Source organism: Mugil cephalus, chromosome 15 (assembly GCF_022458985.1).
Source record: "Mugil cephalus isolate CIBA_MC_2020 chromosome 15, CIBA_Mcephalus_1.1, whole genome shotgun sequence".
Taxonomy (NCBI): Eukaryota; Metazoa; Chordata; class Actinopteri; order Mugiliformes; family Mugilidae; genus Mugil; species Mugil cephalus.
In genome coordinates this window covers 19,475,887-19,489,391 of record NC_061784.1, presented here as the reverse complement: position 1 = coordinate 19,489,391, position 13,505 = coordinate 19,475,887, and the positions used below count along the sequence as shown (strand labels likewise).

General features: G+C 43.2%; 2 protein-coding genes across 2 annotated transcripts; both read right to left on the bottom strand.

Annotated features, from left to right (window-relative positions):
* Positions 1-80: 80 nt before the first annotated feature.
* On the bottom strand, positions 81-3,880 carry kcnj15 (potassium inwardly rectifying channel subfamily J member 15). The gene is made up of 2 exons (XM_047606607.1): positions 3,662-3,880; positions 81-2,368 (listed from the first exon to the last, which is right to left on the bottom strand). Exon 2 carries the CDS (start codon positions 2,299-2,301, stop codon positions 1,282-1,284), a length of 1,020 nt encoding a protein of 339 aa, XP_047462563.1. The 5' UTR covers positions 2,302-2,368; positions 3,662-3,880; the 3' UTR covers positions 81-1,281.
* Positions 3,881-6,998: 3,118 nt separating this feature from the next.
* On the bottom strand, positions 6,999-12,895 carry smg8 (SMG8 nonsense mediated mRNA decay factor). Its single transcript, XM_047607929.1, has 5 exons — positions 12,233-12,895; positions 10,467-11,370; positions 10,076-10,221; positions 8,862-9,746; positions 6,999-7,830 (listed from the first exon to the last, which is right to left on the bottom strand). The coding sequence occupies exons 1-5, from the start codon at positions 12,854-12,856 to the stop codon at positions 7,615-7,617; spliced, it is 2,775 nt and encodes a 924-aa protein (XP_047463885.1). The 5' UTR covers positions 12,857-12,895; the 3' UTR covers positions 6,999-7,614.
* Between the last annotated feature and the right edge of the window lie 610 nt (positions 12,896-13,505).

Here is a 13,505-nt window from a genome sequence, read left to right as displayed (position 1 = left end):
GACGCACAATTATCAGCAAAATCCAGTCAACGTGAATTAGACCACGTACTATTAAACTACCCATGAAGACATGAAGCTCGTTAAGTGCATGAAAATTGTATTTATTTACAGAATTACAGGGTCGTCAGTGTTGTGCCAAAGCTTTCCCTTCATGCACTGGGGATTTTCTCTCTACACAAAAATACACTTTCATATTTACATAATAAGGGAAAAATAGACGTGTATTTGCCTCCATGCCCATGTTCAGTGTAATATTATACCATCACAATCTATATATATATATATATATGTCTATCGTAAAACACAACGTGCAAAGTTTTACATTACTTTACCAGGAATAATGTCGAATATAAAGTGCTGGCCATTCGAATTCAGTAACAGTGGACATCACCACATGTGGCCGTGTGATAATAATAATAAGCACTTTATATTCAAATAGATTCAGTAATGCTAAAAGGTTAAATTAAACAGGCTTTTGTTTTTTGAGGGGGATAAAGTTTCAGTTTCACCTCTGTGTGGTCAGAACAGACGTATAATGCTAATAGGTTAGCTAACTTGGTGCAAATACTGAAAACAGATTAAAGATACTAGCTTGATAAAAGTTAAAAAAAAAAAAAAACAACAGCAAAAAAAAAAAGAATAAATATAACTCACATGTCATATAATAAAACGGATATTTGTTATTTTCACGTTTATAACTCCCAGAAAGCAGATTGAGCACAAGTGTCCTGCTAGCTCTTTTCCTGTTAGCTAGGCTAAACTTCTTCTTCTGCACAAATTGTCTCATAAACCACAAATAGTTGTTTTCACAATGTTAGGGCAGAATATACAACAACATATAAGTTAATTAAAGCATTATTATAGGTGCTTTTTTGCGGAGGTTTGTTCCCAGTTTCCAGTCTTTGTGTAAAGCTAAGCTAACCAGCTGATGTAAACGTAGCATCGACCGTCTAATCTAACTGTCAAATAGGCTAAAAGCTCAACTCTAGCAATTTATTTAAACAATAAACTATTCATCAGTCTAATTGAGCACTCAAACTAAAAAATGTAATTAATCACTAAGTATAAAAAGGCTTTTAACGCCAAAAACCCTCTTTATTAAAACCCAAACAAAAACAGTCTTTTCAATAGAGACCACTGGTATAATTGACTAACTGAACAATTAAATTCCAATACACTAACATATAAGTGATTATTAATAAATAAAATGTGCGGAGGATGTATTTGCATGTCAGGTTTTGAAGAATTCTTGCGATTAAACCACTTTGGCGCGAGTGTCCTCTAGTCCTTCTTATAGTCCGCCTCCAGTTTCAGCTTCTCTCTGCTGTTGGAGCAAGGAGCCACGTCGCTCCACGGTTGCACCTTGTCAAAGAAGTTGAAATCGGCCACCAAGCGGCCGCTGTTGGTGGTGAACAACACCGGCTTGAACTCGCACCCCCACAGGATCTCGTTGGGGACGTAGGACGTGCGGCTCTGGCACGTGGCCGCCGTCGACTCCATGGTGGCGTTGAGGGTGACGACCAGCTCGAAGTCGCGCCTCTGCAGGTTCTCCGCCGTGAGCCCCGCCAGCGGACTGCGCTCGTCCAGGACGTGGTAGAAGGTGAGCGGGAGGATGAGGAACGGCGACTCGTCGCTGGAGTCCATGTAGAAGTCCACGGAGCTCTGGTGGACCTGCGTCTTCTCGCCCTCCTGCGTCACGTTGGAGTGAAGGAGCTTCCCCGTGAGCTGGCACTGGATCAGGAGGCTCTTCCTCATGTTGGCCACTCTCAACATCAGGCACAGCTTGCCCTTGTGCCAGGAGATCACCGCCATCTGGCTGAACTTGATGGTCTCCGCTCTCTTCTTGGGCCTCGCCAGCTTGGCCAGGAAGGCTCCGGTGACGAAGATCTCGGCCAGGCCGGTGATGACGAGCTGGGCCACCAGGGTGAAGATGGCCAGAGGGCACTCCTCGGAGATGTAGCGGAAGCCGTAACCGATGGTGGTCTGCGATTCCAGGGAGAACAAGAAGGCGCCGGTGAGCGTCTGGACGTTGACCACGCAGAGCGTGTGGTTGGGGTTCAGACCGGCCTCCAAGTCTCCGTTGCCCATGCCGATGAAGTAGAAGATGACACCGAAGATGAACCAGGTCATGACGAAGGTGGAGGCGAACAGGGTCAGCTTGTAGCGCCACTTCATGTCCACCACGGTGGTCCAGATGTCGTGCAGGTACAGCTTCACCATGCCCTCCACGTTGTCGATCCTCACGTTGTTGTGGCCGTCCTTGGTCACGATCCTTCGCCGGACCTCCTTCTTCATGGTCATGTTGCTCCGGTTAAATTAAAACTCTTAACGCTTCTCAGGTATCAGTTTGGCAATCCCAGTAGACGGGCTGATAAAAGATTACAAAAAAAAGATATGATGAATATCTCGCCGTGAAATGGGACGACACGTCTACTTAACCCGAAGTTAACCAACCGATCATGACATAACACGTACTATGATTCATAAATGTGATTTAACTGGGATAAAATATTAACCACTATTGCTAGCAGTTGGAATAAAGTTGACATCGGTTAAGTATTTCATATAATTAAATGGTTTAAAGTGTTGCTTTAAAGGCCCAATAATGGCTCCACCAGATATTAAAAACACCAACAGGATTTCTAGGCTTGCAGATATGTTGCTCCTCAAGTCTTTCTCTCAGATTTCCACCTCTTCTCCAACACAATAAAGGTAATTGGAGCCCAATGGGTGGTGCCCGACTCGCCTGCTATGGTTACTCTGGATAATCCCCACAAGTCGGAGATTGGTCACAATCAGTGCCAAAGAAAAACTCGTTAAATGCTTTGTTCTTTTACTTTTACACTACAATTAAAAGAGAAATAGCCTCAGTCTTTTCCTGCAACAGTTTGGATTAAACGTGGATTAAACAACCAAAAGGGAAAAATCCAGGCAGTAGTTGAAATAATCAGTCAATTAAGGAATTATTTTCCAGTAGATGTTGTGTTAAGAGTCAGATGTTCACCAATTGTAAGGGAAGTGTTGTTGGAAAAAGTTGAAAGCTAATCCGGGTGGAGCTCTGTTCAGAGGGCATTTTTCTTTTTTGTTGTACGTATAGAAACGAATCAGACGTTACTGTTACACGGTAATAATAGTCGTGTTGTGGGATTTGGCACGTATTGTTGTATTGTTTTTTCGACACATGAAATTTAAGACTGGGCACAAAAGGGAAATGATAATAATCTTTAATCTGTATAATAATCCATTTCTGTGGCGCACCGTTAAACACTGGCGCATAAGACAAAGTTAGTAAAGAAAAACAAAACGATAAAAATCCCAATTTGAAAAACTAAACTAAAGCTCAAATAAAACCATTAAAGGCTCGTAGACATTTGATGGAGATCAAATGACCCGATTTACTCGGAAAGAGGAAATAAACTCCCAATAAACTCGTTTATGTCAAAACTATGTATTGCACACACGTGATAGAAATGCAAAACATCCAAAACGGTTTGTGATATTTCTTTTTAAAGTCAGACAAGATTTTTAACTATTCCAGCAAAATATAACAAATACAATTCAAAACGTGACAATGTTGTAAGTTAACCTCGTAGTGAACCATTGCAGGCGACTGTGAGCAGCTTTAATCATTGACTCCTTAATAAATGTGTGTTACACTCACAATCATGCGGCGCTGCCTCGTCGAACGGTCTCGTCTTCACTCGTCGCTGGGCCACAAATAATAAATCTGTGAGACGGAGCCGCCTGAGAACATCCAGTTTAGTGTCGTCTTTCTCCTATTGTCCCAAGTTATGAGCTCTGAACTTTAGCACAGTGTTATTCAGGGGCTAGAACAGAGGTGAGACAATGCCGGGCTGTAAACTCAGATCTACATGTGGGTTGGCTTTTATCCTCCTCCTCCTCCTCCTCCTCCTCCTCCTCCTCCTCCAGTCTCCAGTCGCCACCTCCTTCTGCCTGGACACTTAAGGTTGTTGTGCTCCGTTTATGATTGTTTTTGATTTACACACACGCCCACATTTACAGCTTCCAGTAGTTCTCTGAAGGGGTTTATGAGCCTCTCTTGGTGTTGCTACAAATAATAGTTTCACCAGTTTGTAACTGGTTCTAGAGAAGCCTGACAATATTTAAACCGGCCGAGGATTTGTTCGTCACACGTGAGACGAGGGACGTTTAAAGGGCCGAAATTACTGGCGGCGGTTTGAAACGGCCGAGTTAAAGCGTAGTTTGTGAAATTTAAGGAGTTTGTTGACCTTCAAAAACTCACCTTCATGTGGAGTCTCAAGATTTAGGAATAAAAATAATAAAACCAAGTGTTAATCTGCAGAAAGAGGAGAGTGTGTGATGATTATGTACCTGGTCTCTTGTAGCCGTCACAGATTTTATTTTAAATCTTCACCCTCCAAAGTTTGTCCTTGTGTGTTTGTTAATCTAAGTTAATGCAAAAACTAAAACAGGTTAAAATTACACATTAACAACACATTATATATATATAAATGAAAGTTTTAGAGCACTCTGAAATAAAAAGCATAGACCAAATAAACAACTGAACCAACAGATACATAAAACTAAAATCATCTAGGTCAATTGCTTTTCTCTATAAAACAAATCATTTTATTAACTAGGAAAAGTCTCTTACATACTTCGCTGATGAGGCCGTACATGTCACACTGTGTAGAGGTTTGGGGAACTGTTTATAAATCAAATTTAGATCCCGTAGTTAAACTACAAAAAAAAAAAAAGAGTCATAAAAAAAGTGGGGCATTTAGAACCATCTAACAGATCATTTATTGAATGTGGTGCATTCAAATTCTTGCATATAGTTCGATTAAAATTCTGTTTTTCAAATTAAGAGAGGGAAGATTTAAGAGAGCTACTTATTGTTGAAATGTGTAAATCAGGAACAAATGTAAAATACAGATGTGTTTCAGTTCTTGATGTGAAATTATGTAATGGACTACGTGATAAACTGAAGGTATGTAGTTTTATATTAATTAATTATGAGCCCTGAAGTGTAAGATGACTGAAGATTACACGGAAAGGAAATAGAGTTCGAAGAGACTTAACTTGGACGTCGTAGTAATTGATTTTGTTAGTTTTATTTGAATAGTTTCACTTCTATACTCAGTTGGATCTATTCCCTAATGTGCGTTGGGCTTCGGCCCAGATCCTTTTATGGTCAATGGTTAAGATGTTACGCTGTGTGTTAAATTATGTAAAGTGAAACGAACGGCCAAAATAAAATAATAAAAATACTCATGGAATCAATATATAACCCAAAAAATATATAGCGAGGACACAAATGTCCTGCTGGATCTTTTCCCGTGTAAATACAGACGTGAAACTGCATCAGAAATGTATTAATTCAACTGTATGGTCATTTTTGTGGCGCTGTTAAACCGAATTTAATTTAACACTAAACGTGTTTCAGTTATTACTTCATAAAAATGGGATTTAGTGCAGGACTGTTGTAGTAGAATACGTTTATTTTCTGTAGCGTACCTAATTAAGTCGCTTTTATTTCATAGAAAAAGGAATATTTTTGGTTACGGTTTTGTAATAAAACCAATTCAGTCAGTGACTCAAGCACAGAATGGATCTGCAGTGAATCTGATGATGTAAATGTGTGTAAAAAGTCAGGTCAAGAAGTGAAAGGAGCTTCGGTGTCGACCCCAGTGTGACACAAGACGCGTTTACCAGCAGAAATTTACCGCAGGAGATAAAAGCGGCATAAACAGCGTGTCCTCATTGAGGCTGAAGTGTCGGCTGAACACGCTGTAACTATTACAGCACGTTCCTTTAAGATCTTTATGACCTTGAATCTCTCGCCTCAGCTTTGTCATTAACCTCATTGTTATTTTCCACATTCCTGACAGCCAGGTAGGTGTGTAGGTGTGTGTTGCTAAGGTCTGAGGGCATTTCCTCGTTCGTTCTGGTTCACAAAATCCAGTTAGATCATTTGTGATCAAATAAAATAATAATAGTAATTAATTAAGAGACAAAAAGAACAAAAACGTACTTTCTACACACTATATGATGTCCCACATCTTCACAGAGATAAATAGTTTGTGCTCATAAACGCTGAGATGCTGTTTTGATAAATATAATTCTGTAGAACTATAAATCAGAAAAGGGTTTAGTCTACACAGATAAATGAGATCAGCGCCATCTACTGGACAAAAACACAACTTTATTGTGTCATTTAGATCAGTGTTTCTAAACCGGGATGCCCGCGGACCCCTAGTGGCCTCCTGGTGTAACTGCAGGGAGGAAATGGAAATGAAAAAGATCACGTGACATTTATAGAAGTAGGATTATTTTACTATATATAACTCGGACCTTTATCTAAACTACAGAGGGGGAAATGGATTTGTTTTCTCTAATTACACCTGCTTCACAAGAGTAATTCACCGTATATTACTAAGAGATATCAGAAGCAGCTTTATTGGCCGGGTGTGTGTGCACATACAAGGAACTTGCACTTTGTTTAGTTGGTACAAGGAAAAGGGAAAAAAACAACACTTAAATAAGCATAAAAATAAATGAAAATTAGAAACACCGTACAACCTAAATTAGACTTTCAGAATGAGCTAATAATAGAAGCAGATATGCACAATGAACTTGAGCGGCGGTGTATAAATGTAATGAGGGTTATTATGGGAACGGTCACATGCTCTGTGACTGCTCAGAGTTCATCGCTCTGATGAACTCTGAGCAGTCGGCGGAAGAAGCTGTTTTTGTGCCAGGTGGTTTTGCTGCACAGATAGCGTCCGGGGTGAGAGAGGTCAGCGGAGGTTTCCCGGGTTGCACTGTTCAAAGTTCCTGCACGATCTGCACCCATTTCAAATAACGAGGCCCCTACTGTTCCAGTGGACATGCACAATTCATTGCTTAATATTTAATGCTCTTATTGTGAAACATCTGCAGGAAAGCTCAGGTTGAAATTAAGCGAAACTGATCTGAGAACGACCGATTTAGAAAACACAACACTTAAGACGTGACAGAATGAAACAGGTCGTTTTTTATTTACAGGAAAAACAGGAGCATTTTTTTAGACTAGTTCACGCTGCACTTTATTCATTTACACAATAAAAAGTGTTCTCGTTTATCAGTGGACTGACTCAAAGTTCAATCAGAAAATGATCACGATTATAAAGTCTCAATCGCTGGTCGTAAATGCCACCGCCAGTTTCCGACTGGAATGTAACAAACTTTGTTGAAACCAAAGCGCACACACGGTTTCTGGACAGGATTTAGGAGACTGTGCGTGTTTACTGTGGGTGTCTGGCCTCAACTCGCCTCAACTCGCCACACTTTTTTCTGACTGACTGACTGATGGTGTTTTCCATTAAGTTCAATCCCCCGACAATTAAAATTCAAGGAATTCCCTGTGGGGGGGGAAAGTGTTTCCAGCTACTTGTGTGATTTAGATTTCAAGTGTGATGCTTTTACTGCTCTTGGAAAAATAAATCTGAAGGTTAATGCCGCTACAGAGGGAGTTCGTCACCTTTGCGTCCATTTAACTCGTTTTAATTGTGAACTTTTCCTTGATGGAGGACAGATACACGGCCCATTTAAACAAAAACACGGAGAATAAATAAAGATCGATTCGTAGGTTCACTGTGGAGGGGGGTTGGCGGCGGTGGTGGCCTTCAGGATGCCTCGCAGCACCTTGTAGTTGTTGAGCGGCTGGTTGTCTTTGGGGGGGTAACAGGGGCCTCGCTCTGTGGCGTAGGAGTAAGGGAAGCGCAGCACCCAGAGGCTGTCGGGCGGCAACACCAGATCCGTCTGCTCGGGATGGAAGACGGGACAGGGAGGAGGACCGGGCAGCACCTGGACACACAGCAGGAAAAGAAAGAAAAAAGAGCATTAATTTAGTTAAAACTTAATGTAAATGAACTGGAGAAAGGAAGAAATTTGAAACCACTGCTGGACCTTTGACTTTGTGCATCCTGTAAATCAGCTCGTCTTCAATGTTTTTCAGGCCAAGGACCCCAAACTGATGGAGACATTAAGTAGTGACCCCCTACCTACTATATGTGTTTTATATTAAACTCTGACTAGTGCTATTTATAAATATCCAGTATTATTATCATTTTGCATTTAATAGTTAGCTATTCAAATAATACACAGGTTCAAATATATACACATACACACACATATATATATATAGATACACACACACACATATATATTATTTCAATCTAAGCCTCCTGTACATTTTAGGCCCCGCCCCCTATCGCTACTGGGCCAATCACAGCGCTGCATATTACACGTTGACTGTCAGGTTCCCCTAATGACAAAACATTTAGCTTAGGTTTAAAGTTAAAACTGTCAATTACTTCCTTTATCTGTCAGTTTTATACATATATAATTATTTTCTTGACAGTTTTAACTTTAAACTTAGCTAAATACTAACATACTAAAATATATTATATTTAAAGAGATTTAAATTTGTGGGGGGAAATTAAAAGTTAAAGACCTATGGTGTAAATTAAATAGTCTATCTATCAAACCTTTAACTGAGTAAGTAAATATACAAATCATTAAAATGGAAGTCGACTTTTTTACTTCCTACACATCAGAAATTTCAAAATTTCATACTTTTTCCAGATGCTAATTTCCAGACTTCTCAGTAAAAACAAACAAACAAGCAAACAAGTGTTTGAGTAAAGTATCATGTAAATAAATTGTGGAATCAATTGTTTTCATTATTCTGAACATATAAGATTCATAATCTCATGCTTTAGAAAACTGAACAGTGGAAAAGTCTTGAACATTTTTCCATACTTTTCCAGATCTGGAAATATATAAAACCTATTTCCACACTTGCGTAGAAACCCTGTATTTATCTTTTTTTTTACCTGTGGGTTGAGGGTAACCTCCAGCGGTGCGTCGGGAACCACGATAAAAAGCCGCGCCAGCTGAGCGAAGTGGGGCTTCAAGCCGCGGCCTTGAGAAGGAGACGGGATGTACAGCGGCATGTCGGTGTTCAGGACCCTGGTGGCGGGGTCTTTGGCGCCGCCCGGCCCCAGCACCTTGACTATTTTATCCGGCCCGCAGCTGATGAAGCGTCTCCCCCTGCTGTCCTCGTACTCGAAGCCCACGAACACTCGGGCCATGTCGTCCCTCCTGCGGCTCCTGCCGAGGCCTCCGGTGCTGCCGCGCTTCCCGACCAGGGTCTTGTTGGGGGCGGGCCACGAGGAGGTGCCTCCGTCCAGGGGCTCCATCAGTCCCGCGTCCTCCTCCGAGCGAGAGCGGATCACCAGGTCCCACGGCAACAGGAAGGAGGAGCCGGGGAGGAAGCCCGGCTGCTCCAGGCCCGTGTGGCAGTTGTATGACTTCGCCGGACCCAGTTTGACCAGCGACCAGCTGGAGAACTTGGGGAGGAGGCCTTTGGAGCAGCCAGAGTGCATCATGCCAGGGAGGTACTCCACGGTGGACGGCTGGCGATCGATGAGGCTCGGCCTCTTTGGCTGGACCTGGGCGTCGGGCCCGTCCCCGTCCGCGTAGGGCCCCAGGCTGTCTGTGGACTGGCCCAGACTCAGAGCCAGGCTGAGGCTGGTGTCTCCCGGGGTGTGGCTCTGGGCGGTGCTCGGCTCCTTCAGCCTTTCCGTCTCCCCAGAGCCCGAGGCCTCGCTCGGGAGCCGCTGAGCCTGGTTGCAGGCCGGGGCCGGGTCGGGAGTGCTGGGCTGGAACACTGGGAAGTCGATCCTCTCCAGCTTCGCGCAGCATTTCTCCTCCAGCATCTATTCAGGAAAAAAAATGAGAACAAGGAGGTAAAAAAAAGTGGAATTTAAGTTCAAGTTTTTAGTTTCATTATGTTTTGCCTTAATTCTGAAGTGAAAAAGTGAAAAGTTCTTTGGAAATGAAGATTATTATTATAATAATCACCTGACTATCTTAATATCTGAACTCTAACGTTTCATTTTCACTGACAGGCGACCATTAGTACAGAAACACCGTCTAACATGAGCTTAACATCTAAACCAACCACAGACGGGGCAGCATGTGTCTCATTATCACTGCTACAGAACAGATATCTGCAGATATCACCCGGTCATTCAGTGAGACTCACCTGGTAGAAGTCATAATTTGCTGCCTGGATGTCGAAGGGATCCTCACGAGGAGCTTGTTTCCTGCCACAGTTACAGGAGCTGGTGGAGCGCCCCCTGCTGTTGTGGTTCAGGATGGGCGGGTTACGATCCATGTCTGGCTTCTCTCCTGCAGAAATAAAAGTTAGGAGTGGGTTATCTTATTTGTTCATCATCAGAAAATTAAGCATTTAACATCTTATGGCTTCCTGATTCTCAAATTACAGGATTTAATGCTTGAATCTAAAATTTACAGCACACAGAAGTTTCCAGTGCAGGTAGTTATTGTATTCTACACCTTGTGGAGCACATTCACCAGGTTATTCGTCCTTATTAGCCCAGACTCAGTGAAGAAGAGGAGGGTAAATGGTTCACCTGGCTGAGGCAGGAGGTGGAACTTGTGGACACAGTGCTGGTCAGTCAGGCTTCTCTCCTCACACAGCTGGTGGCCGTTGCTCCAGAACTTGTAGCAGTCCTCATTGAGCTGCAGCGCGTAGCGCTGGAACGCGACTCCCCGGGCGTGCTGGCTGTACACCCGCAGCGCTTGTGCCAGCTGGTTTTTGTGCACCGTGGTGGTGTAGTTATGGGGGAGGTTGGACTGGTAAGCGCTGTGAGCCAGCGGCAGAGCCTTCTGGCACCTGTTCTCGGAAAACTTTGTGTCCGCATCGAGAAAACCCTCCAAAACCTTCACCTGGCTTTGGATCTTCGTGGCCAGCTCAGCCAGTTCTTCGTCCGTGTTGTTAATGAGGACTTGGTGGAGCTTGGAGGCGACCTGGACCCACTTGGTGTAGGTGGGCAGCTCGAAGTGCGAAGGCTGCGGGTTGCGGCCGACGCTGTCGTCGAAGCCCTTCTTGGTCAGCACCAGGTCCACGTGCTGCCAGAGGAACTCCTTCAAGCTGCAGTCCACCAGCTGACCGCACAGCGACAAGCCGCCCGAGTCGCCGCCGAAGCTGAGCTGCCGAGCCGAGCGCCTCATCTGCTGGTAGCGTCTCGGCCCAGACACGGCCGGGGCGGGTTCCTGGTCAGACACGATGCAGTTGGATCGCAGCTGACCGAGCAGAGAGCCCACGGGATCCTCGTCCGCGGCCGGTATCACGTACACAAACGCCTGGTTGGCCGGCACGGTGAACAGGCAGTGACTGCTCTGGTTGGTCAGGACTCGGCTCTTACGGAAGATGCGATAAATCTGGTCCTCCAGCGCGTGCTGCAGCCTCCGCCTGGGGGAATGCTTCTTGGGTTTGTCTGGGTTTCCTCCGGAATCTGAGCCGTTTCCAGAGGCCTTCAAACACAACAAGTAAAAGAGACGTTGTTTAATTTAATAAGGTTTTTAGCACTAAAGACCCGTCATCGCTTCCACATGGGAGGAGAGGATCAGTGTGATTTTCTTTAACTTAAACTCTTAAAATATTATAGATTTAATTTTTAACAGTTTAACTAAGTGTATTACTCACTTGTTTAAGCACTTTAACAGTAGAAAATATGCTTTATATGCAAAATTTTAAAAGGTTTGATATACAATAGATAGGTACGTGTGTAGTATGTGTCATTTTAAATTTGTATATAATTTGTATTTTTTTTACACTAGTACATAGATTTAAGTTTAGTTATTTACATTAAGATAAGATAAGATGTTTTGTTGTACCTATAGTTATAGATGTATGACTGAGAAAATAAAATAAATTGAATAAAATAAATAAAATATAAACTTGAGATATAACCTTAAAAGGGGGGTAGCTTGTATATACACAAATTTACAATATTTTAAAGTTTTTACACTTTAATACTTAAAGTAAACACTTGTTTATATGCATTTTAGACAGATATTTACTTTTTTCTTCTTTAAATCTCACATTTGTACATTTTATATTTAAGCTGCTGCACCATAGGACTTTCAGGACGGAAATTTCAAACCAATACACATCCAAGTCATGGAAAATATTTTATCCATACTGTGCGCCAACTTTGATTACTCAAGAACAATACCTCTTAGAGTGATAGAAACTTCAAAGTCCTGGCTTTCAAAAGTGAACAAGACCAAGCACGAGCTCCGAAATGTTTATGAAGAGCATTCAGTTTAATTTGGACATGTCCTAAAAAGGCGCCTAGAATGATAAGAGGTTAATAATGATTATTAATGAGACCTGAGAACGGTTCATCTGGAAGACGAAGAGCAGCCGGGGAGGACAGGGCCGACAGTTCAGCTTCCACTCCTTGGACACCGGGCAGTCTTTGATGGCGGCCCGGATCAGGGGCAGGACCTTCTGCCGCAGGGCGTCCAGGGCCCTGAAGAGCCGGTCGTAGGTCACGTCGAAGGTCTGGTTCGGGTGCACGAGGAGCAGGACGTGGCACACGGAGAACATGTAGAGCAGGTGGAGGCAGTGCTGCCTCTCCAGGCCTTTCCAGAACTCGTGGGCGTCCGAGTGTCCGTCGGCGGCGTTCAGAGCCTGGCAGGCCCGCAGCAGCTGGCGGCTGTCACACACGGAGGAGAGGAGCAGGTAGATGACCCGGTTCTCCTGGTGGTAGAAAGCCTGGATGTTGCTCTCGGCGGCGGCGCCGTCGTCGTCCGGTGCATCGAACAGCGAGAAGATGTGTTTGTCGGCCAGGGTGTTGATGAGGGAGTCCTTGATGGGTCCGGGCTGCATGTTGCTTTTCCCGAAGATGCCGACGACGCACAGGCCGTCGTCCCGGTAAGAAGCGTCCTCCAGGGGCTCCGCCTGCAGTAGAGCCCCCATACTCACAGGGAGAGCCATGTTCGCTTCCTTCATGGCGAAAGCGGGGGAATGAAAACATCGACGTACCCGTTTCCGCGTCCACTTCCGGGTTCCGATCGGAAAATCGTCCGAGTAGAAACAAACAGGTTTTTTTTCAGTTACAAATTCAGTCGGGTCAAATTTTAAGGTAAAAAAATGTATAAAATGTATAATATGAACTTATAATATTTATATGGACATAAATTAATATTTTTTAAATTTGTTAATATGAGAGTGGCACGTCAAAAAGTGCATAAAAACACAATAACAGCTGTAAGTGAACAGAACTAGAAATATTTATTCACTTAAATAATACTAAAATAAATAGAAAGGATTGTTTCTGCTCATATCTGACATGGTACATTGCAAAGGGCATTTGACTGGATAAAAATCTCACAGTGACTCAACGCATTGATTGCAAATTATATACATAGGTAAAATAAGTAAGTGCTGTCTTCATTGTTAAGTCTACGTTTCAGTGTTGAAAAGGACACGTTTTAGATCCCTAGCAACACATCAAAACATCGAGGCGACGCAGAGTGTTACATTCACTGCCTTATGCATTTCTTCAGTTCAGTCCAGTTCATGTGACAACAGGCTGGGACATGCAGGGGTTGATCGCATGGTGTTTCTGTTTAGTTTAATATCTACAGTCAGAAGAAAT

What these genes read in the sequence shown, in the direction of transcription:
- kcnj15 (XM_047606607.1), bottom strand. Translation starts at nt 2,301, where the DNA reads ATGACCATGAAGAAGGAGGTCCGGCGAAGGATCGTGACCAAGGACGGC.
- smg8 (XM_047607929.1), bottom strand. Translation starts at nt 12,856, where the DNA reads ATGAAGGAAGCGAACATGGCTCTCCCTGTGAGTATGGGGGCTCTACTG. An exon ending in CAAATTATGACTTCTACCAG is followed by an intron (nt 9,747 to 10,075) that starts GTGAGTCTCACT and finishes TTTCCTGAATAG; the next exon opens with ATGCTGGAGGAGAAATGCTG. An exon ending in AGGTTACCCTCAACCCACAG is followed by an intron (nt 7,831 to 8,861) that starts GTAAAAAAAAAG and finishes CTGTGTGTCCAG; the next exon opens with GTGCTGCCCGGTCCTCCTCC.